Source organism: Xiphophorus maculatus, chromosome 23 (assembly GCF_002775205.1).
Source record: "Xiphophorus maculatus strain JP 163 A chromosome 23, X_maculatus-5.0-male, whole genome shotgun sequence".
NCBI lineage: Eukaryota > Metazoa > Chordata > Actinopteri > Cyprinodontiformes > Poeciliidae > Xiphophorus > Xiphophorus maculatus.
In genome coordinates, this window is record NC_036465.1 from 13,483,971 (window position 1) to 13,504,892 (window position 20,922).

The window sequence follows — 20,922 nt, forward strand, 5'->3', positions numbered from 1 at the left end:
AAGACATGGCCGAAAAAGCTCAGCTGGGAGAGCGTCAGACTGAAGATCTGAAGGTCCCTGGTTCAATCCCAGGTTTCGGCAAGAGTTATTAATGTGAACAATTTGCCCAAAATAATCCAGGGTAACCATAATATTGGTTGGGGTCGAGCATTAACAATAAGGCCTCTTAATATTCAATAGGACCTTTTCTAGTTTTAGGTAAACCATTTCTGTCATCAGACAACTAGCTATCATCAATCCATTATCACTAATCCTAACTTATGCCCCATTGGCAAGCCCCAAAATCGATTGGTGTGCGGTTTGGCACAGAAGACATGGCCGAAATAGCTCAGCTGGGAGAGCGTCAGACTGAAGATCTGAAGGTCCCTGGTTCAATCCCGGGTTTCGGCAAGAGTTATTAATGTGAACAATTTGCCCAAAATAATCCAGGATAACTATAATATTGGTTGGGGTAGAGCATTAACAATAAGTCCTCTTAATATTCAATAGGACCTTTTCTTGTTTTAGGTAAACCATTTCTATCATCAGACAATTGGTGTCCACCACTCCATTATCACTGTTCTCTGAACTGTCCAATTTGCACTCATTCAGAGTAGGTCTTCTGCCTATTCCAGGTGCATGATGCCATTTTATAGCACAAACAGTTCCCTTCAATTGCAAAAGTGCAATCAAATTTAAGAAGCACCACATATGTTGAGAGAATTACTGAGCAGTAAACATTCTACCAAAAAATTTCCTGTACAATGCCCGATCTGGCCAAAAGTTCAAATACAGTGAGCATTAAATAGGAAACCTAACATTGGGAAAGTAAAGTATTGCGAGGTTGTCTAAATTTGCTATTTGAGTAAACGGTTTTCTGTTTGTTCTCTCAGATCATTTAAAACAGTTTCTGAAAATCATTTGGATTTAAATGTAAACCTGGACAACATATTGCTCAAGATAATGCATGCTTCCTATATTAAATATGCATTCATTAGCCATTTCTGTTTAGTTGAATTTGGTCTGTGCAGATTATAGCTCTGCCTTACAGCAAGAAGGTCCTGGATTGAATTTCAGCCCAGGGTTCTAATACATGAAGTCTTCAGGTGCATGTGTGGGTTCTCTTTTGGTACTCTGACTTCTTCCCATACTCTAAGATAATCACTATTAAATGGTCTGATCCCCCTCAGAGCATTTAATAATACTTACAATTATTGACTTATAATTGTAAGTATGTGTCCACATAGTTGGTTGTTCTGTGTGGCCTTGTTCCATCCATCCTGCTTCTTCCTAAAGTTTCATTAAAGCTTTTGCTAACTGTATGAGGTTCAAAGAGGTATTTCAACCAGCTGCATTCCACATTTATTCTTTGCTCTGGAAGTCCACCTGGACCTGCCAGCTACTTTTCAAAAACAAGCTTTAAATGCATCTTTGGGGCTGCTCTCTTTAACATTGTTTTTTATTGGCTTGTTGATGATCCAAAGAAAAGCCCATTTCTTAATTAATTTTAGCCTTTTTTCTTCGACACAACACATGTAATATCTGCCTGCAGAGATTTGACACACATTTCTCCACTGAAGTAGGTCATCTGCAGATATCCTACATGACGTAGGAAGCTTGTCATAGAAGACGTTTTACCTCTGAAGATAGTTTGTGTATGAAGATGTATCACTTCGCCAACGCATTTGGTTATAAATGAAAACAAAACAATTTTATCAAATATTTCTGCAATTACACATATTAGAAATAACTGATAAATATTGGGGCCTCAGACTGACTACTGTACACTAAAGTGTTGCCTTGCAGAAAGAAGGTCCTGGGTTTGAATCCTGAAACATGCAAACTCTGCATGGAGGGTGCATGGATACTCCGGCTCCTCCCACTTTCCAAAAACAAGACTGTCAGGTTGATTGGTCTCTCTCTGTGGGCATGTGCGTGCATAATTGTTTGTCCTGCGATGGACTGACATCCTGTCCAGGGTGTACCCCGCTTCTCACCTGTTGACTGCTGGAGATAGGCACCAGCACCTTTTGACCCCACTAGAGATAGGCGTGTAAGATAATGGATGAATGATACATCGACATACAGTTTTTTTCCCCTTAAACTAAAAAAAAAGAAATTAATTTTTAGATATAATTTTTTGTACATGTATTTCTTTACTGACTTATAATTGGAAGCAAAAAATGTGGATTTTACATTTCATTATATGTTGCTTCAAAAATGTGCCTCAGATTTGGTTCTTGTTCAGATATGCATTGATTCCTGTATTTCTTTAATTTATCCAGCCACATATGAATTTTACAATTCATAAGTGAATTGCGACATCAACAGAAGTAATAATATACAAAGTAAAAAAAAGATAAATTATAGCTGTGTGGCCATTGTAGTCAATGTAGATCTATATGACAGATCCCATATAAAAATCTCACTCGATATTTTTAATTGCTGAAGAAATTGTCAGTTGATCATATTTGTTCCCAATAGAATACATAGAATGCTTTATTATAGTTTATTATTATTATTATTATTCTCTGCTGTAATATGCTATATCATCGAATGTTCTGGTACTGTATTTTTAATCAGGACTCTAGAATATGCATCAGAGTGATCCCTCTGTAGTTCCTCCTCCTCTTTGACGATACGTGCAGGCCGTGCGTAGCCTCTGCCCCGCCCCACTTCTATAAATACCCACCCTCTCCTCGCTAGAAAGCGCTATACTTGCGGGATGTGCTGACAGAAGACTTTTCCCTTTTATCCCGCTAAAAACGCCCATTTTCTTTCGACTTGTTTTTTCTACCTCCGGCATGGAGCTCGACCGCCGGCTGCTGCTAATCCACTGCGCCGCTCACGCCCTCTCGGTCGCGGCGGGACTGCTGGTGGTCGTCCCGATGGCTCTTAACGGCTCGGCTTTCAAAGGCCGCTGCGCCCTCTTCTCCACCGGCTACTGGAGGAAGGAAGACCGGGCCGAGTTTACGGAACAGCCCGGGGAGATGTCTCACCTGGTGGTGCAGCGGTGGGGCCCTCTGGAAGCCTGCCAGCTCGCCACATTTGTGGGTATTTTTACGACGCTTTACGGGGCTGCGCAGGGCTGGAGGTGCCTCTTCTATTTGCACGGACGGCATGACGAGTGAGTCCACGGACACGCACAAACATGGAGTTTGTTATTATTACAGCAGGGTTTAAGTTAGACGCACAAATTGTACGTATGTTTATTTTCAGTCCAAAATAAACATACGTACATTATGCCTCTAATTGGTATATTATAACAATATGCAGTTATGTGATGAAAAAGCAAAACATATGTATTTGTACTAATAATTAATGCACAGATGTTTTTCATTAATAAGAAAAATGGGTTAAATCTTATTTTAAATGTCTAAACTAATATTGTATATTTCTTCTTATTTTTTCTGATAATAATCAATAGTATTAGTTATTTACATAGGTGAGTAAAGAATCAAGTGTTCATAAAATGTGACAGGAAGATGAAGTGACTTATTTAAGATTTTAAGGTCTTCACCTAAATTAATCAGGGAATATTGATGTTAACCTCGTGATTAGTGCTAAAAACTCACATTGTTCATCTTTTTCAATGCAGTTTTAAGCTTGTTCTGTTGTTTTTAGCCTTGTACAAAAATGTCTTCTGCTATTTACATTACTTATTAAATGGAGATTATAAAATAACAGTGCTGCAATTCACTAAATACATATACATATATATATATATTTCTCTGTTTATCTAATTATTTTACGGTGGTTTTTGTAGCACAGGAACTATGAAGTAAATACACATGATTATGTGAGATTTTTATATATAAATTTACATTTTAAATAATGATTTCTACCTTAAATTATGTATTAATAAACTGTTTACAAGTTAAAATAATTGCAGTTTTTTTTTTACTGTTAAACAATATAATTTGTTGCAGGCTTTATATATTTAATTTCCAATGTAAAAAGTAGTCTAAACATGGAAAATAGAATATTGCAAAGGTAAATACAGGCTCAAACTAACCCAATACTGGTCTGTCTCATAAATAATAAATTTTATCTTTTTATGTAATAAACAATGTTTAAGTTGATGTTTTCCCATGTGTGTGTCTCCTCCCAGCACCCTGTTCTCATCCTTCCTCACGGTCTTGCTGAGCGTCTGTGTGCTCTTCCTGTCTGCGGGGGCCAGCGTCATTTTGTCTCTGGGATTCAGCTCTTGGTGCGACACAGTCACCGATGACAACACACGTCCCTACAGGTAACATCAAATGATAAAGTTGTCTCAGTAATAAATGTTACAATAGATAGATAAAATAACTTTTTATGGTCTGTGTTCACAATTATGAGCATTGGTAATAACGTCTCTTGTCTTTAATGCTTGTTTGTGTTCAGTTGTGCAGAGTCCCAGTCTGTCCCTCTTTACCTGGATGTTGACACGTCTACTTTCTACACAGATCTCAGTCTGGCTCAGGTGGGTGCTCAAACTGAAACACACCAAAGATCCCGAACATGATAGAATCTTTCATTACTCTATTGACATGCAATAAATGTGACGCATGATCGAAAATTATGAGAAAACGGGGCAAGTATCTGTGATGTAATCTCTGAAGACAAAAATCTAGATGTTTCATTTATTCAGTGGAAAAGGAGACATTGATCCTGGGCATAGAATCATATGATCTCAAGTATAAATAGATTAAAATCTGTTTGGTCGGGAGAATCAAGGCTTTGACCTGCTTTTTCTAAGTATTGCCAGATTAAACAGCTGGAGCTCTCTGAAACAAACTGATAGTTCATGGATTCAAAACTGAAATGTTCACACAGTCCCTTGCAAAACTATTTACACCCAACAGATTATTTTTAGCTTTGTGAAGTTGTAACACCCCACTTTAATGAATTTTATAGCATTTTCATGTGATAAACCAGCAAGAGGCAGTGATTTTGAAGAAAAGTAATACATGGTTTAACACAAGAAAATTAAATCTAAAAACCTGTTACTAGCAGTTTTAGTGTCTTTCTTTGTGGAAATTCTATTCAAATACTACAGGAATAAACTGAAAAACTATTAAAAATCTGTGTTTGTTGTTATCTTCTCTACATTTAAAAATATTAGGTGGTTCTTTTTAAATTTTAGACAAAGTTATTATGAGCCATTGTGAAATGGTCAAAGAGCCACTTGTGGCTTCAGAGCCTCAGCTTGCAGGGCCCTGGTGTATCACATAGATTCCTATGGTTGAAATACCAAAACAACTCTACTTAATACACACAATATAATATTTTAAGCTGAGTACTTGAATTCAAACTTTCAGAGCTGTTTTTGGCCTGTAGTCTTGACTGTAATTCTTTGTTTGCATCTTCAGGCGTCTCTATGGTTTGTGACGGCCCTGTGGCTGGTTCAGTCCATCCTGGCCTTCCTGCGGCTCTACCACTCCCACAGGCAGAACATCACAGGGCCTTGGCTGCACCGAGACAAGGAGCTGCTGCTGGGACACACTCCCCTCGACAGCGGCTCCCCGACGCCTCCTCTTCCCCCTGCAACCCCAACTGTCTGCGTCTGACAGGGAGGAAGTGAGGTAGTGACGCAGCTCCTCACACCGTTTTAAACCTCATCTTGTTCATTATGATCACTCATAATGTCCACCCTGCACGTCTTACTGTTTACATGCCTCATCTTATTCAGCAGAGCCTGACCTTTAAATTATATTATCTGCGAAGAAGCATCAAGAAACTGCAGTAGGGAAATGCCAAAGATACAGTCTGTTGTCTTTATTACCTTTATTTTTCTGAGAGATGCATCTAAACAAGATTATGAAATATACAATAAAGCATGGGAATTATCTAGTTTAAAGGGAACTGTGACTTAAAAGAAAAACCTAAATGCTTAAAATTGAGTATTTGATTGAAAAAATATTTGGACCATTTTACTCAGTAAAACTTCAGGGGCCTCATGCATAAATGAGTGTGCAGTTTTCACACTAGAACTTGGCGTACAGAAAAATTTTGAAAAGTGCGGTGCACAAAAAAACGCATAGAGCCGTGCGCACATGGCTGCACACCTTTCTTTAATGAATCCTAATTTGCGGGAAATGGAGCGCAGCATTTCATGCGCTTTGGCGCACGGACCAATGCGTTACATGAGGCAAAAACTGAGAAAAAGTACGATTTACATTCGAGCGAGGTTTTCACATACTTTTATTTTTATTTTCTTTATTTTGTGTGCTTGCTAGCTTATTGCCTGAGGATAAATGTAGTTCAGTTTCATCATTTACGTTTAAACAATAAAATATTAAAATCATGAAAAACATCGGGTTTGATGCTTCTTGGTCTAAATAACACAGAATATAGTCAGATTTCAGTGTATTTAGGTGAGTTTTGATGCTTTGTAGTTTGATATTGTCCACAGAAAAAGTTTGCGTGGCTGCCGCACATTTTCACACCAGCGAAAAAGTGTGCGTATATTTACGCAAACTTTGACGCGAAGTTAATTTTTATGCATGCCAACTTGTGCGTAAAATATGGTGCTGCACATGTTTTGTGCGTACACCCGCTTTATGCATGAGGCCCCAGGTGATTTTCTGCCAGCTTTACTTAAGATTTGCATTTTAATAAATTTTTTATTTGTGTGACATTCCTACGAAGTTGGAGTTATCAAAATGTGTGATGTTGATGAATAAGTTTATTTAAAAAAATCTATGTTCAGCCACATGTTTTTCTTTTCTAACCTGGTAACCTAAATGGCTATAAAACCAATGATTTGCAATCTTTCTGATAAATTAGGTAAATGACCTAATTAGAACATGTTTTATATATACGGTGGTCCTCACACATCAGCAACACCCCTGATAAAAACCCAGGTTTTTGTGAGGTATAAAAAGGCTATGATAAATAATTTAGAAACTGTCTTTGAAAAACAATCATTATTTGTAAAAATTTAACTGAAAAAAGCACCTCACATGACCTTATCTACCTACTCAACCTGGCCAAACGTCTCCAAATACATTAGAATATGAGGAGATCTGTTGCTCACAACCCCCTTTGATTTTTATGTCAGATCTTGACTTTGGCTAAGCCAGTCCAAACCATTAATCTTCCTTTTATGAAGTTGTTCTTTTATTTATTTGACTTGAAAAATAAAAACCCTGTTCACATTCAGCTTTCTAGCAGACTCTGTAAGGGTTTTGGTAAAAAGTTGATGTTTGAAACAGTTCATGATTGGTGGACCAAACGTCTAGTTCCATCTTGATGCTGCCATCACAATGCTTCACAATGGGTGTAGTGTTCTTTTTAGTAATGTTCAATGTTATTTTTGGATCAAATGGTTTTTTTTAACTGTGGCCTAAAGCTCAATTATGTTTTCATGTGACTATTAACTCGTTTCCTCACAAGGTTTAGGGATATTTTTGTCATTTCTTGTATGTTTTATTTGAAATACAAGGCTTCAGTCTTGCAGCCCTGCTCCTTAGTGCAAAACATAGAACATTGTTGTCACATATAGAGCACAACAAATGCTTGATAGAGATTCCTGCAGCTCCTTCAATGTTGCTGTCATTCTCTTGGCACCAGTTCTTGTAACGTTACTGTGTCCCTTATTTTCTTCAACAGTTTGTCTGTTTTTACTCTGAAAAGATATATATTTATATAGTGCTGTGGATCCTTTTTCACATTTCACCTGACTGATGAGGCTTTTGCATGATATTTTTGATCTTCTATTATATTTGTGCAAAACTGCTTAGTAAGAGACAAATAATCACCTCGCATTTTAACTGGGGTGCGTACAGTTTTGAGAGTCACTCTGTGTAGAGGAGACGAGCTCAAAGACGGCAAAAACAGAAGGGAGTTCTAGTCTAAGTTTAAAATGCTGTGACATAAATTTGAGGCAAACAGCTAAAGTAAATAAAAATTGTCAGAGGTTTCAGTCCTAACAAAGACTTCTCTTTTATCTCAAACTGAAAGGATTCAACTTCTTTGATCAGAAATGCTATAATAGTCCAGTGATCCAATAACCAGTGTTATTCAGAACATTTACTGCGCTGTATGTTTTATTTATTTATGTTACTGAGAATGCATCATGATGGGGATTTTTGGTTATTTAAAAAGCATGGTTGTTTACATTTTTCCTGGACTCCTACATTTTGCACAGTTGTGTCCTCATCAGGGATGAAAAAAAAGCTTGTTCTGTTTTATTCAGATGAAGCACTGTGATGCTTTTATTGTGAGAAAGAGCTACATGTCCATGGAAAAGGGCTCACTGTGTGAGCCTGACTTGAATGTTCTGTTGTGTGCGCACCGCTGAGCCTCTCTGCTCCTGTGATGACTTTTATGATGGTGCTGTTTGTGTGGACGGAGCTGCTCTCTGGATCTCCTCCGATGATCTGCTTGGTTTTTTAACTACTTTGTTGATCTGTGGTAGCTTTGATGCAGAGAATGACGATGAAAAGAAAAAAGTTGCAGACTTTTTGGAGGTTTTCTGTTTAAATTGTTGCTTTTTGTGGACGACCAGAGCGGCTGTAATGAAACCCAAACAGTGGAGCTGGAAGTCTGAAGTAAAGAGAGATCAGCTGGTGTTGCCGTATGAAGCTATTTATAAAATGGTTTTTGTATTGAAATTGACTGTAGTTCTGTTTGTTCTCATTCATTTTCATGTTTTTGCATTTGTCCTGTATTTAAATAAAATACTTGCTCTTATGTTGTAGTTTCCTTTTGTATGTTGATGCTAAAGGACATCCAGCAACAAAATGGTGGTCTGTGTTTACTGAATTGATAGCTACACTACATTAGTCTGTATAAATAAAGTAATGAAATCATTCTATGGAAAAGTGAAGGATCCTTCATATAGATAGAAAAGACTCTTAAAACATTTAAACTCTTTCAGGTCTCTTTGTTTTGTGCTTCATGTTGCCCATAACCTTTTTTTTTGCCCCATGGACCAGTTTTAATAACAGACAATGAGGTATTTGTTAAATAAAACAAAATAAAATGATATAACCAGCATAAAAATTGAGTCATTTTTTTTCAAAATATAAGAATGTCAATCCTTGTGTTTCAGCTATGATTAAAATAAGAAACATGTCTGAAGAAGAACCACTGAAGTAGGAGGTGCATAAATATTTAAGTGTCAATGTTGGTAATTTACCTCTTGCCAACAATGACAGACGTTAGGTCAGTGTTGGTTTTTGTTGTTTTTCTTAAGACAAGTACATTTGTTCAAAAACTGAATGACATAGATGAACCTAAACGTTATATCCTCTTAGCCCCAGGGGGCGGTAATGCAACTTGAAGGAGGGCAACCGCCCGCCAATTAACTCCAAAAAGAAGACGAAGAAGAAGAAAGCAATGTTTTGAATCGGACTCCATTATTTATCGTTCTGTTGAGTCTTTTTTTTTTCTTTTTCTTTTTTTTTTTTCCTGAAAAGCTCAGATAAACATCCTGGTTTATCCTGATGTCTTAAGAATGAAGCAGGTGGACATTAAGAAGTTAAAAGTGGCCGAACTGCGGTCCAAACTAACCGAACTGGGTTTGGACAGTAAAGGTCTGAAGGCTGACCTGGTGGACAGACTGTGGTCGGCCTCGCAGTCAGTACAGAGTCCAGAACATGTAGAACTGCTGGAGGGCAGCCCATCAATACTGTCTGGACCGACAGAACCAGATGAGGTTAAGGTTCGGACCGAGTCCTCATCACCGCCGGTGATCGACTGTGTCTCTGCGCCGTGTGAAGTAGACCGGGGTAGAGAATACACAGACGCTGCCACTCAAACTGAGCCAGAACCCGGTCCACCAGCGGTACCACCGGGTTCCGAGTGTCTTTCAGGGGCCGAGATTGTCTGCCAGGCGGAGGGGAGGAAGCTGGGACATTCAGATGGTCCTCTCTCTGAGGAAATGGGCAGAGGAAGAGCCTTCTACGAGTTCAAGGAGGAGATTCGATACAAAAGGTAAATCCTTAATTCAGTGAATATTAAAATCTACAAAGCAATGGGGGGGGGGGTAAACGGGACAAATTTAATAAGTCACTGAGGATCCAATGTTTTTGTGATTTAAATAAATAAATACAGAACTTTTTCTATTTTTAAATCGATCTATAGCAGTTCAACTCAATTAGAAAACAGTACTATGCAATTCTTCATAATGTTTTTTTTCCGTACCTTCTTTCTGGTGGATGTGGCTGTTTTGAATTTAAACCACCAGATTCAAACTGATGTAAATGTGTCATTTAAAGTTTTTCTGACTAACAAGAATTCATTCACACTCTGGAAAAGAAAGCCTTGAGTATGGAAAAAGTCTTGAGTTTCTAAACTCCATTCCTTATTTTTAACTGTTGAAAAATGTAAACCAACATTTCTAATAAATTAGAAAGTTATTTTTCATTGATTCATATTTAAAGGTTACCTTTTACCTTTGATTTGCTTCATCACAACTTAGGTTTTTGTCAAAACTCCATAATTTTTTATTTTGAGTTGGCAAAAGAAAACACAAATGAACATTAATTTGAAAATTGTCCATTAGAACTGTGCTTTAAAGAAGCTGTATGAAGTATAATACAGTCCAGATTTGATAAATCTTTTTTTTTTAATTTATAATTGGTCCAGATGCCAAGAAAATTTTTTCAATGTCTTAGTTTAAGGGTGTATACACTCTCACTTTTTAAAATCTTATATATATATATATATATACAGTATATATATATATATATAGTTTTACATGTTTCCGTTTTGAGTTGCAGCGGTTATAGGATGATTGAAGATAGAATTACAATTGTTTGCTTGATTTTTTTTTTTTTTCACTGTCTATATTTTGTCTAATTTTACTATTTATAATTCTTAGAAAAATAAACCTGAGTCATTTTCTTAAGCCAAGAGAGACAAGTGAGGCTTTATCCACTCCTGAACATTTAACAGGAAGGTTTACTCATCAGATTTTACTCAGTTTCTCTTCACAGAAAGTGTTTTTAATTGAGTAGCTGTGTCTTTCCAGATCCAAATCACCACAGCTTCAACAGGACAAAGGTGAGGAAGAGTGGGATGAAGATAAAGTTAGATTAGATCCATGTGAGTACAGAGTGAAGTCGGTTTCCTTTTCTGGAAAGCTTTTAGAAACGTCATTTATACTATGATTGTTTCCATAGACGGCTGTCACCTCCACTTTGAAGTGAGCTCTGATGGATCCTGTGGGCAGCCACGGTTCTGGGATCGGTTCCCGCTGCTCTGGTCCGGCTGCAGGCTCACCCACGGGGTGCGGAAGGGATGGGTGGGGTTTGAGGTTCGGCTGGAGAGGAAGTTGCTGACTGCTGACCAAGAGGTCAAGGATCCATACGGACTGAGAGTGGGCTGGTCTGTGGGCGACTCCTCTCTGCTGCTCGGTGAGGATTTGCTCTTATCTGAACATGTTTTTTCTGTTTGTTGAGAGATTTAACTGAAACTCGGATGCGTTTCATATCAGGGGAGGACGAGCTTTCTTTTGCTTATGATGGACGCGGTAAAAAGGTTTCTGATGGAACCCAAGAGGAGTACGGTGAGCCTCTCTCTGAGGGGGACATCATTGGCTGTTATGCTGTGAGTTGTCTTTCTTTATGTTCTTTAGATAGAGTGATGCTGGGATTGTTGTTCTCAAATTTTTTATTGTTTGTGTTTCCACAACAATAGGCCTTTTCTGCAGATGGCGCTGTTGAGTTGTTTTTCCATAAAAACGGTTGTTTCCTGGGAACGGCTTTCTCCCTGAGTGCCTCTCTACTGCGGGGTCGAGTCTTGGTTCCTCATGTTCTCTGTAAGAACTGCTCAGTCCGATTCCTTCTAGACCGCATAACCCCTCAGTGGTACCCTGGACCGATGGGATTTACCCCGCTGACAGCGCTCCCTGCTGGTCAGAGGGTGCACATCACATCGGCTCCTACCTCCAAAATGCAGTCTGAGGTTAGATTTTGGACCTTGATATTCTGGTTTAAAGAACCTCATATTTGTGCGTCAATGTGCATAAATATACACTCAATTTGGACTCAATCTTTCAGGCTGCAGGTTTCATCTCTCTGTACCTGCAGGTGGTAATGATGGTGGGTCTTCCTGGCACTGGGAAGAGTTTCTGGGCTCAGACGCTGATGAAGCAGCATCCAGAGAAGAAGTACAAACTGCTGGGGACAGAAGACCTGCTTTCTTGTATGCTTGTCAGTGAAAACCCCAATTTGTAATCATTTTAGCAATTCTTTTAGAGCTCAATTCACTTCTGAGCAGCTAGCCCTCATAACCTGTGTGTGTTTGTGCAGAGTGGTGGTCAGAGAGATGGCAGGCTGCAGCAGGCCTCCCAGTGTCTAACTGATCTGATTAAAGTCGCTGCCAAGACACCTGGAAACTACATCCTCGACCAGGTAACCGAGAGCTTCACCCGAAGAAAAAAAAACCCCAATTGAAATAAAAGCTTGCTGTTTGTGTGAATGGATAATTTAACGCAACTTTTTCTCATGTTTTCCCAGTGCAACGTCCTCTTCTCTGCACGTCGACACAAGCTGCAGTTGTTTGCAGGCTTCAGGCGGGTGGTGGTGGTGATCTTCCCGTCTGCTGACGAGTGGAAAAGACGACTGTTGCAACATCGAATGAGCGACGGCGAGCACATCCCTGAGACCGCCCTGCTCAAACTCCAAGGTTTGATTTATTTGCTTATTTTTGGGAAAAAGGGTTTCAACTTCAGTTACACACAGGGATGGGTATTTATTGCCTTTATGTGATCTTTTTGTTCCTGTTCAGACACAGCATTGATGTTGTGTTTGTTTTCTTGGCTTCAGTGAGCTGCAGTCTTCCAGAACCGCAGCCTGACCTGATGGAGGAGTTACAGTACGCAGAGCTGCCACAGGAACAGGCACAAATCCTCCTGACGCAGTACAAAGAGGAGGCTCACAGACTGCTGCCTCCTGTCATCAAACCAGACAAGAAACCCAGATGGAACAAGAGAAGACGTCACAGGATGCAGTGGGGAGCAGTTCATGGTTGGCATGAGACACAATGAATATTTTCTTTTATTTAGAAGCACTGGTGCAAACTGCTGGTTAATAATGCCTTTGTCTTTGAAGGTTGGTACGACACAAGAAGTGACATGCAGTCTTGGAGTCAGCAACCAGAGAGCAGACATGTGAGGGATTTTTTTCAATTATTTGTTAGACTTAGACTTAGACTTGTACTTTATTGATCCCTTGGGAAGACTCCCTCAGGAAATTGAAATTACCAGCAGCTCCCAGGCAAAAAACAAAGATAACACACAGTAAGCAAAAGTACAAAGGAATACAAAAATACAAATTAAATACTAAGGTACACACTAAATGTGAGTAACCAAAACCTTAAATTATGCAAGAAAAACCTTAAATTATGCCAGAAACAAGGAATAAGAATATAGAATATAAGAATATAAATACAACACAAAAAAATATAAGAATTTGGCAGATAGATTGACCAGTGATATCCTATTGCACTATGTGGTTTGACCTGATAAGTTCAGCGTAATATAGTCTGAATGTCATTCTATTGCAACACATAATCTAATTTAATGTAATTTTGATGTTTATAAACCAAACCAATACCAAATTAGACTATTTTCATGAAGATTTTACTAACTATATAAGAATAGAATTAATGTTGTATTTAATAGATGTGTGTATGCTGTTGCTCCAGGTTGATTAATGAACACTGTTCTTTCTTTTTCTGGTCATTTTAGTGGAACCTGCCTTATCAGCAGCAGAACTACAACTACAGCAGAAGTTTCGGTTTCAGCGGCTATCCGAGTTACTCCTGAGGAAACATGAAACAAGAACGAGGCCGCTGTCACAGTGGACTGGGATGGTTTTTATGACGATCACTGCGAAGAACAAATGCCAAAAGTGCCGTGCAGAAGTCATGAGGTGTCCCTCATTTGAAATTAGACAGAAACACACTTTCTTGTAACCTCTTAAGCATTTGTTCTCCACATCCTCCTTTTTCAATCCACGATCTGCAATCGTGGTGCTAGTTCTGTAAGCGCAGTGATCTCGCCAGGTCAACTTTTATGGAATGGAAGATAAAGGTGCTTTGTTTATTTTTAAAAAAATACCTAATGCTATTCTTAGATATTTATTCCTTTTAGTATTTTATGTAAAACAAGAACATTTTAAATTTAAGGAATGAACCAGTGTCTGCCCCTAACAGATTGCTAAGCAAAACACTAATTTTTGTCTCCATCTTGTGGCATCGTTTGTTCCCTTTTTCTTAGTTGAATAAGAAAAATCCAAAGACATTGGAGAACGATGAAAATATCAATATTCTCAGTTATGTGTGAGGTGATCACCTTATGCATGATTCATCCAGCAGGTCCTGTCATGTATTTGCTAGCTTTCTTTCCATCCTTTGTAAGACCATCTGTTTTTCTCTTGTAGCTTTCTTTAGCTAGACACTTCTTTTGTCCTCCATTTTTCCAGTTCAATTTCTAACTTATCATGGTCAGCTAGAGGGACTGAGTCAAAAAGCAGTCCAGGTCCAAAGAAAACTTGATCCAGACCACCTTAAAAGGTTACAAGAAAAAGTGGCTCATTGGAGGCAAAGTCGAACGAAATGAGGGATATTTTAAAACATTTGCACTGTGTATTGTGATAAATGTTGCATGCTGTTTTGTACAATCAATGATAGCTGGAGTTGGTTTTCAAAGACAAAAACTTTGTAAAAGATTTTTATTGAAAATATTTTAACCATGTTATTTTAGAAAGTACAGAGTTTTGACACCACTGCTAGTCTCTGAGTGCTTGAGGTGAATAAATTTATCTGGTAAACTTTGTGCTCATCTTTCCTCTCGGTTTGGTTTGCTTGGCTCTCCTGGTTTCACCACCTGATAAAGGAGCATGGCTCCTTTAGCGGAGGGACACAACTCCGACCACAGAGGGCTGCTTCTGTTCAGCTGCATCACCTCCTGCAACACAAAAAACACACGACAGAAACAACTTCTGTAATCTGCATCTGATGCTGAAGCAGGAAATCACACCTCTGACTTCAGAGCTGAACTGACCGTTGTGCTGAGGAAGACGACGTCTGTGGACTCGTTGGCCTCTGCTCCTCCTTTCCAGTACAATGTTCTGACTTCATCAGAGGACAGAGAGCAGCTGAGGACGCAGAGACAGAAGTGACTTAAAGTTTTGAAATGTTTCAGACATCAGGTGATATCTCACATCACAGAAAAGCCTCTTAAACTTGTTCTAAAAAAAAAAAACTACCTGAATTTGTTGTAAAATTGTCAAAAATGAGTAACTTCTCCAGCTTTGTGCAGTTTCTTAATGTTTTTGAGACTTAAAGCAGTTTAAGACAAAGCAAAACCAAATGCTGAATAAAAAACATTTGTCTACAATTTATGGCACTTTAAAATCCATATTAAGTAACATTGTGTGATAAACAGAAATGGTAAGGCTCATTTTGAGTAAGAAATGTTGTAATGATTCAAACAATTTTCCAACTAAAATCTTGCAACGAAAAGTGATTATTTCTGCAGACTAGATTCTTGGTTATTAAATAAGTTTCTTTACATGGAGGGTGTTTAAAACTGGGATTTGGGGGAGATTTGTCTAATTTTAGCAGGTATAAAAAGGAAAAAATATGCCAAGCGCTTCAGTTTTAACAATCAAATACAATCCAGGTATCCTGAAATGCAAAGACTATAAAACTACAAGTTTTATATAGCCATTGATGATTTGTTTTATGCTTCCAAGAAGTGGTTAATGGTTTAACTCCAGTGATGTAAGGAAATCAGGGATTATACAGTCAAATTCAATAAATAAGAATATTATTGAAAAGTATATTTCAGCAATTCCATAGATAAGTGAAAAAATACATCTATCATGCACAGATTGATGTTTTCAAACCTTTATTTCAATTAATTATGATGTTTTTTCTGCTTACAGCTAATAAAAGCATAACATTTAAAATTAGAATATTGTCACATCAATAAAAAAGCATGTTTAATACAAAAACGTAATGAAAAGTATGTTTAGAACCTTATTAAATTATGATTTTTTTTCAAAAGGTACTTTTAATCAGACAAATGAACCTCAACAGATCACATATTCTAATTTATTGAATATGTCGGTATGTGTATTGCGCTCAGTACAGCTTGTTCAATTATGTAACAGGCTCAATAACAGAACAAGAGAAAAGTTTCCCTTTCTCAGTTCATGTTCTTTCTGCTGCTCTGTTTTGACTATGATTTGATTGTAACTTTAAGATTTTAATATGTTTTTTATATGGATAAAGAAAGGATAATAATACCTGATGTAAAACTCTACGCTCGGGCGTCCAGCGCTGGTGTGGTTGAGAGCGATGCCCATCAGGACAGGAGCGCCAAGGCTGCTCAAAGGAATATTTACCTGCAGACAGAACAGGTCGGATTCAATTAAGAAACATTGTCTCAATCTTATCTCCCTTCTGGATTAATAAACTACATTTGAACTGAACTGAGAAAAGGACAATGAAGAGCCACTGTCACGTTAAGAACTGATTTAAAATGGAAGTGTTCTTATTTTAAGCATGAAGCAACAGTGACCTCGTCCCTGATCTCAGCGCAGATAGAGGAGAACAGCTCCGAGACGACGGCGTCCGGCCTCTGCTGCATCATGACCAGACTGATCTGCTCTTCACCCGCCGCCTCACCCAAGCGCTCACACACCGCCTGAAGACAGCAGCAAACGCATGAAGACCGACCACAGACGGAGAGTTAAAATTAAACATTGTTATTCTTTAAGAGCCACCTTTGGCTCCGGGTGGCCGCCAGGAATGTCCAGCAGCCCTCCCGCCTCGGCCACTTTCTGGCTCCTCCTGATGAACACCACCTGACCATCACATGTGCACAACACGGCGCCGACGCCCAGGGGCTGCGCAAACAGGGCCAGAGGGTCGCCAAACTCCTCCTGCCCACGGCGGCGGAGCTCTGCCACTTCACCAGACCAGTTTGTTCCCAGGTAGTCCTTGTAGCAGGTGAGGCCCAGCCTCAGCGTGAGGACAGAACCAGGGTGATGTTTTGGCTGTGATATCTTCTGACTGACTCCTCCACCATCTTCTGTCTGAAGTATACAGCCGTTAATAAAGTCCCCACAGTGCTGAGCTGTTTCACCGCCCTGCTGCTCTCCACAGTCAGACTGAAAGCAGCTGAGGTTCTCTGGAGAGGCCAAGCAGAAGGAATGTAGCCTGAATTTGGCTCCGTTAAAAAGCCACGTCTCCTTGGAAAGCCGTTTGGTCCAAATCTGATTTATGTCCTGCTCAAGAAGAGAATCTGTCTGCCTGTTGAATCTGAGGGAAGAATAATCCAGAGTTTACTTTCATCTCTCAAAAATTTATTCAACAGTTCTTTAAGAGTTATCAGAGGCTTTTGGTTTTCATATGTTTATTTATAAAATAAATAAAATAAAATGAAACATACTTTGTCGTAGTAACAGGCTGCTGGGAACAATATGTCCAAAGATGCAAGTTAAAGTTTTCTTTTATGCATCAACACTGGTTCATGTGCTGTTTTTTATTGTTGTTGTTGTTTTGAAGCTAAACTAACTAAATTTTGCCATGCCTCCTTTGTAAAAGAGAATCTTAATTTCAATGATGATTTCTTGCTTAAAAAAAGGTTGAACAAAAAAAAAAATAATATGAATAAACAATTATAGTAAATTCCTTAACAAAAAGATAGCTTTTATAGATAAAACCTTGATACAGGATGTGTTTTAAATTAAATAAAACATGTTTTTAACTTTTGTTAAAGAATTAAGAAAAACTAATCCTATATGAAAACACAATTTGACCACGACCCATTAAAAAAATAATATAAGAATAGCTTGCTGATTGGAAGGAAAATATGAGGAAATAAAACAATACGTTTACAAATCGGTTAAGATCTGAGTACCTGTCTGAAAGCTCCACCTGTACTTGGTGCTCCAGCAGCCCGCTCCAGTGTGCACAGTCCAGCAGAAGAGACACTTCAGGGTCCATCATGTTTACTGTGGATGATCACTGGAGTCCACTACTCTCTCTAAACCCAACCTGGCCCTTTAACTGGTCGTGATCATCATATGAAGACAATGACGTTTTGTATCCTGATAACAGGTGAGATTAAACCTAAAGAAAAAAAAATATGTGTAAATCATTTTAAAGACATCAGGGAGAATAACATCTGAGTTGGTTCACTCGTCGTAAGCAAATAGAAACACTAAGGACAAACAAATCAGACAAAAGCTGGATGAACGTAATATCTATGTTTAGTTTTAATATTGCATCTTCAAGAGATAAAACAAGTTGGAGTTAGAAAGAGAAACTAATTAGTGGCTTTTTCCACTGTCCAAATGTGCATGATTTGGTTTTGTTTTGGTCATTAAAGAGAATGGAAGGTTGTGTGGATCAGATTTGTGTTGTGTAACAAATCCCACCAAAGAGTCATTATTTTTCCCATTCTAACTATAACTCTTAAAACATATATTAATTCTGGATGAGTGCCACTTATTTGCTATTCAGATAACTTAAGAATCTTAACTTTTGTCCATGCACCTGCTTTTCCTGACTCTGTCAGTCCTATGCATGTGAACTCAATAGTTTATGTCACTGTATCTTGAATTACTGCACTCTTAGCAATTATGACCAGTATATGGCTGTGCTTAAAAGTATTTGTAGATGCAAATACATTCCTTCTGAGAATATAGCAAAAAGTATTAACATTGCGAACGTTTATAATTTGAATTAAAAGCATTTAAAATTTTATGTCTTGATTAGCGTATATAACACATTAGTCTGAAACTGTTAAGATAATGTAGTTGTTTGCTAACAGTTTTTGGTGGTTACTGTATAATCAGTGACCCCTTCCACAGATACACTTCATGTTACTCTTTAACCTGCAGAGGTGCAAGGTGTGGTTTAATGTTAGATTCGTCTTCTTTGATGTTTTAAACCAATCAAACTTAACAAAACAATGATCTGACGCTGACGGTGACCTGATATAAAAGGGTTAAAAATGTATTTTAGAGTTTTAGATCACTTTCACTGGATTTAAGCAAATAGTTAAATGAACAATCATCCTAAGCAGCACGAAAAACACAAACAACACAGTAACAATGAAACGAAGTACTGGCAAATAATGTTATTTAACAAATTTAGCATGCAAAACATTAACTAGTTTATCCTAAAAGTTATTTTAATAACATGTTTCACCTGCTTGGGTAGTTTAGTGCTTGCTTCCTTTCTCCAGGCTGAACTACCTTTCAAAACACTAGTCGTTTCTTCCTCTTTTCCCCAAGTCTACGTCAGATGTCAAAAGTATACTCAATACCACCACCGCGTGGTCAAACTGTAAAATTACAGTTGATTGTGGAATGGAATGATTAAAAATGTATGCTTTTGCTCAGACAGATCGCTTATTTATGACAACTGAAATGCTTGTCTCTATTATCTTATGATCAAAATCAAATTTATGTATCCACTTAAGGCAGGGGTCGGCAACCTTTTCTATTCAAAGAGCCATTTCGGACCGCCTCCCAATAAAAAGAAAGCACTTGGAGCCACAACCCATTTTGACGTCATATATATAAAACCTATATGCTATGTACAAAAATCGATACTATGTTGCGTTTATGAAATCAACGAACTGCTGCAGAGAACACAAAATTTTATTTCTGCATGTAACAAAACGCATTTTACACTTTGTTGATGCTCAATTTCAAGCAAAATACCCTCTTGTCTATTTGGGTCTTTGTATTTAAGAAATAAAAATCGAAACTTACCCAACCCGCACTGAAGGAAAAATAGAAACAGAATGCAGTCACCTGTCCTCCTCTTATTCAGGAGATAAAAATCAAAACTTATCCAAATATTATCCACCGGCACTGAACGAACCAAGCAAACCAAAAAATGCGCAGTCTGCTTCTGTGTCCCGTAGTACGGTACTACGGAGCCCTCTAGGGGACATGGGGAATTTCTTTCTTTTGCGTTCCCTCGCAAAACTTTTGCTTTACCTCGCAATACTGTACTGGTCAGTTATGCAGCATAATTGAATACTGTAAGCCTTTCTTACGGTGGGCGCCGTGTTTTCTGCTTTAATGGTTATGTGAGGTTTTTCCATAAATGTTAATATCTTTTTGTGAAATATCTGAAGTTTTATATATTTCTTTAGGATAGAAAGGCACCACAAACCTACGATATAAACAGAAACCTTCCGTAAGTAGGAAAGAAATAAAAATGGTTTAAAGAGCTGCTTTCAGTGCCGCTCCATGTTAGCCTTAACAGACATAAACATGCAGTAAAAAATAAATCGATTTTCAATCAGTGTTTTGCGCCAAACAGTTTTTACTATTAAGTTTTTATTATTAAAAACACGACAAACTAATGATGGTAAAGGGCCGCACTGGGTTATCTTGGGGAATCTCATCTGTCTGTGTATCAATCAACTCCAAACCTCTTCTTTGTTCTGTCACAATTATCGATTTATTCCATTTTGATTATCAGGCTCCAAACTTTGCAAGGACTGACCGCCCCGCTCACCGCTTCCTAATACACACAAAGCCAGTAACCTTCCCATTCATACCTGGTGACGTCACTCCCACGTCGACACACCTAAGTGTCAAAGTCGCGTGCTCCTGTCATATCAATAATTACTTATTTCATTTATATGGCTCTTACAGAGCCTCAGTGAAAACATGTTTATTATTATTAACTGTTTGGAACGCAAAAGTTTTGCGAGGTAACGCAAAAGAAAAAAATCCCCCATGTCCCCTAGGGGGCTCCGTACGCTTCAGCCTTTCGCATCAGCTCCGAAAACGGCCTTTTTTTCTCTCCTCTCCCTCGGGATATTTTTTTAGCACAGACAGAGTGTTTGCTCTTGAAATGTCTTTCAACATTTGACTTCTTGTTGTTTGCCAGTCTTTCGCCACATATTAAGCAGACAGGTGAACCAGTTTCATCAGCGGTGAAAGCAAAATGATCTGTCCACGTAGCATT

The 20,922-nt window shown here is 38.3% G+C and overlaps 3 protein-coding genes and 1 non-coding gene across 6 annotated transcripts; 3 read left to right on the forward strand and 1 right to left on the reverse strand.

Annotated features, from left to right (window-relative positions):
- The first annotated feature begins 317 nt into the window (after positions 1–317).
- Positions 318–390, forward strand: trnaf-gaa. The gene has a single exon. It is a non-coding gene; the product is annotated as a tRNA-Phe (tRNA).
- A 2,285-nt stretch (positions 391–2,675) lies between these two features.
- Positions 2,676–6,315, forward strand: LOC102224178 (transmembrane protein 179-like). The gene is made up of 4 exons (XM_005806538.2): positions 2,676–3,106; positions 4,091–4,228; positions 4,363–4,441; positions 5,331–6,315. Exons 1-4 carry the CDS (start codon positions 2,784–2,786, stop codon positions 5,526–5,528), a joined length of 738 nt encoding a protein of 245 aa, XP_005806595.1. The 5' UTR covers positions 2,676–2,783; the 3' UTR covers positions 5,529–6,315.
- A 2,977-nt stretch (positions 6,316–9,292) lies between these two features.
- LOC102228304 (heterogeneous nuclear ribonucleoprotein U-like protein 2) lies at positions 9,293–14,376 on the forward strand. 2 transcript variants are annotated; one of them, XM_023329021.1, is made up of 11 exons: positions 9,293–9,900; positions 10,940–11,013; positions 11,091–11,324; positions 11,405–11,517; positions 11,608–11,874; positions 11,970–12,122; positions 12,222–12,323; positions 12,429–12,597; positions 12,738–12,938; positions 13,023–13,081; positions 13,661–14,376. In XM_023329021.1, the coding sequence occupies exons 1-11, from the start codon at positions 9,422–9,424 to the stop codon at positions 13,736–13,738; spliced, it is 1,929 nt and encodes a 642-aa protein (XP_023184789.1). In that variant the 5' UTR covers positions 9,293–9,421; the 3' UTR covers positions 13,739–14,376. The 2 variants fall into 2 exon arrangements, with proteins under 2 accessions (XP_023184789.1, XP_014327062.1); XM_014471576.2 differs by having other exon boundaries at positions 12,000–12,122.
- A 255-nt stretch (positions 14,377–14,631) lies between these two features.
- nudt22 (nudix hydrolase 22) lies at positions 14,632–19,854 on the reverse strand. Of its 2 annotated transcripts, none has more exons than XM_023329022.1 (7): positions 19,710–19,854; positions 17,846–18,057; positions 16,707–17,244; positions 16,502–16,627; positions 16,228–16,325; positions 14,978–15,071; positions 14,632–14,881 (listed from the first exon to the last, which is right to left on the reverse strand). In XM_023329022.1, exons 2-7 carry the CDS (start codon positions 17,932–17,934, stop codon positions 14,753–14,755), a joined length of 1,074 nt encoding a protein of 357 aa, XP_023184790.1. In that variant the 5' UTR covers positions 17,935–18,057; positions 19,710–19,854; the 3' UTR covers positions 14,632–14,752. The 2 variants fall into 2 exon arrangements, with proteins under 2 accessions (XP_023184790.1, XP_005806610.2); XM_005806553.3 differs by lacking the exon at positions 19,710–19,854 and adding an exon at positions 19,141–19,220.
- Between the last annotated feature and the right edge of the window lie 1,068 nt (positions 19,855–20,922).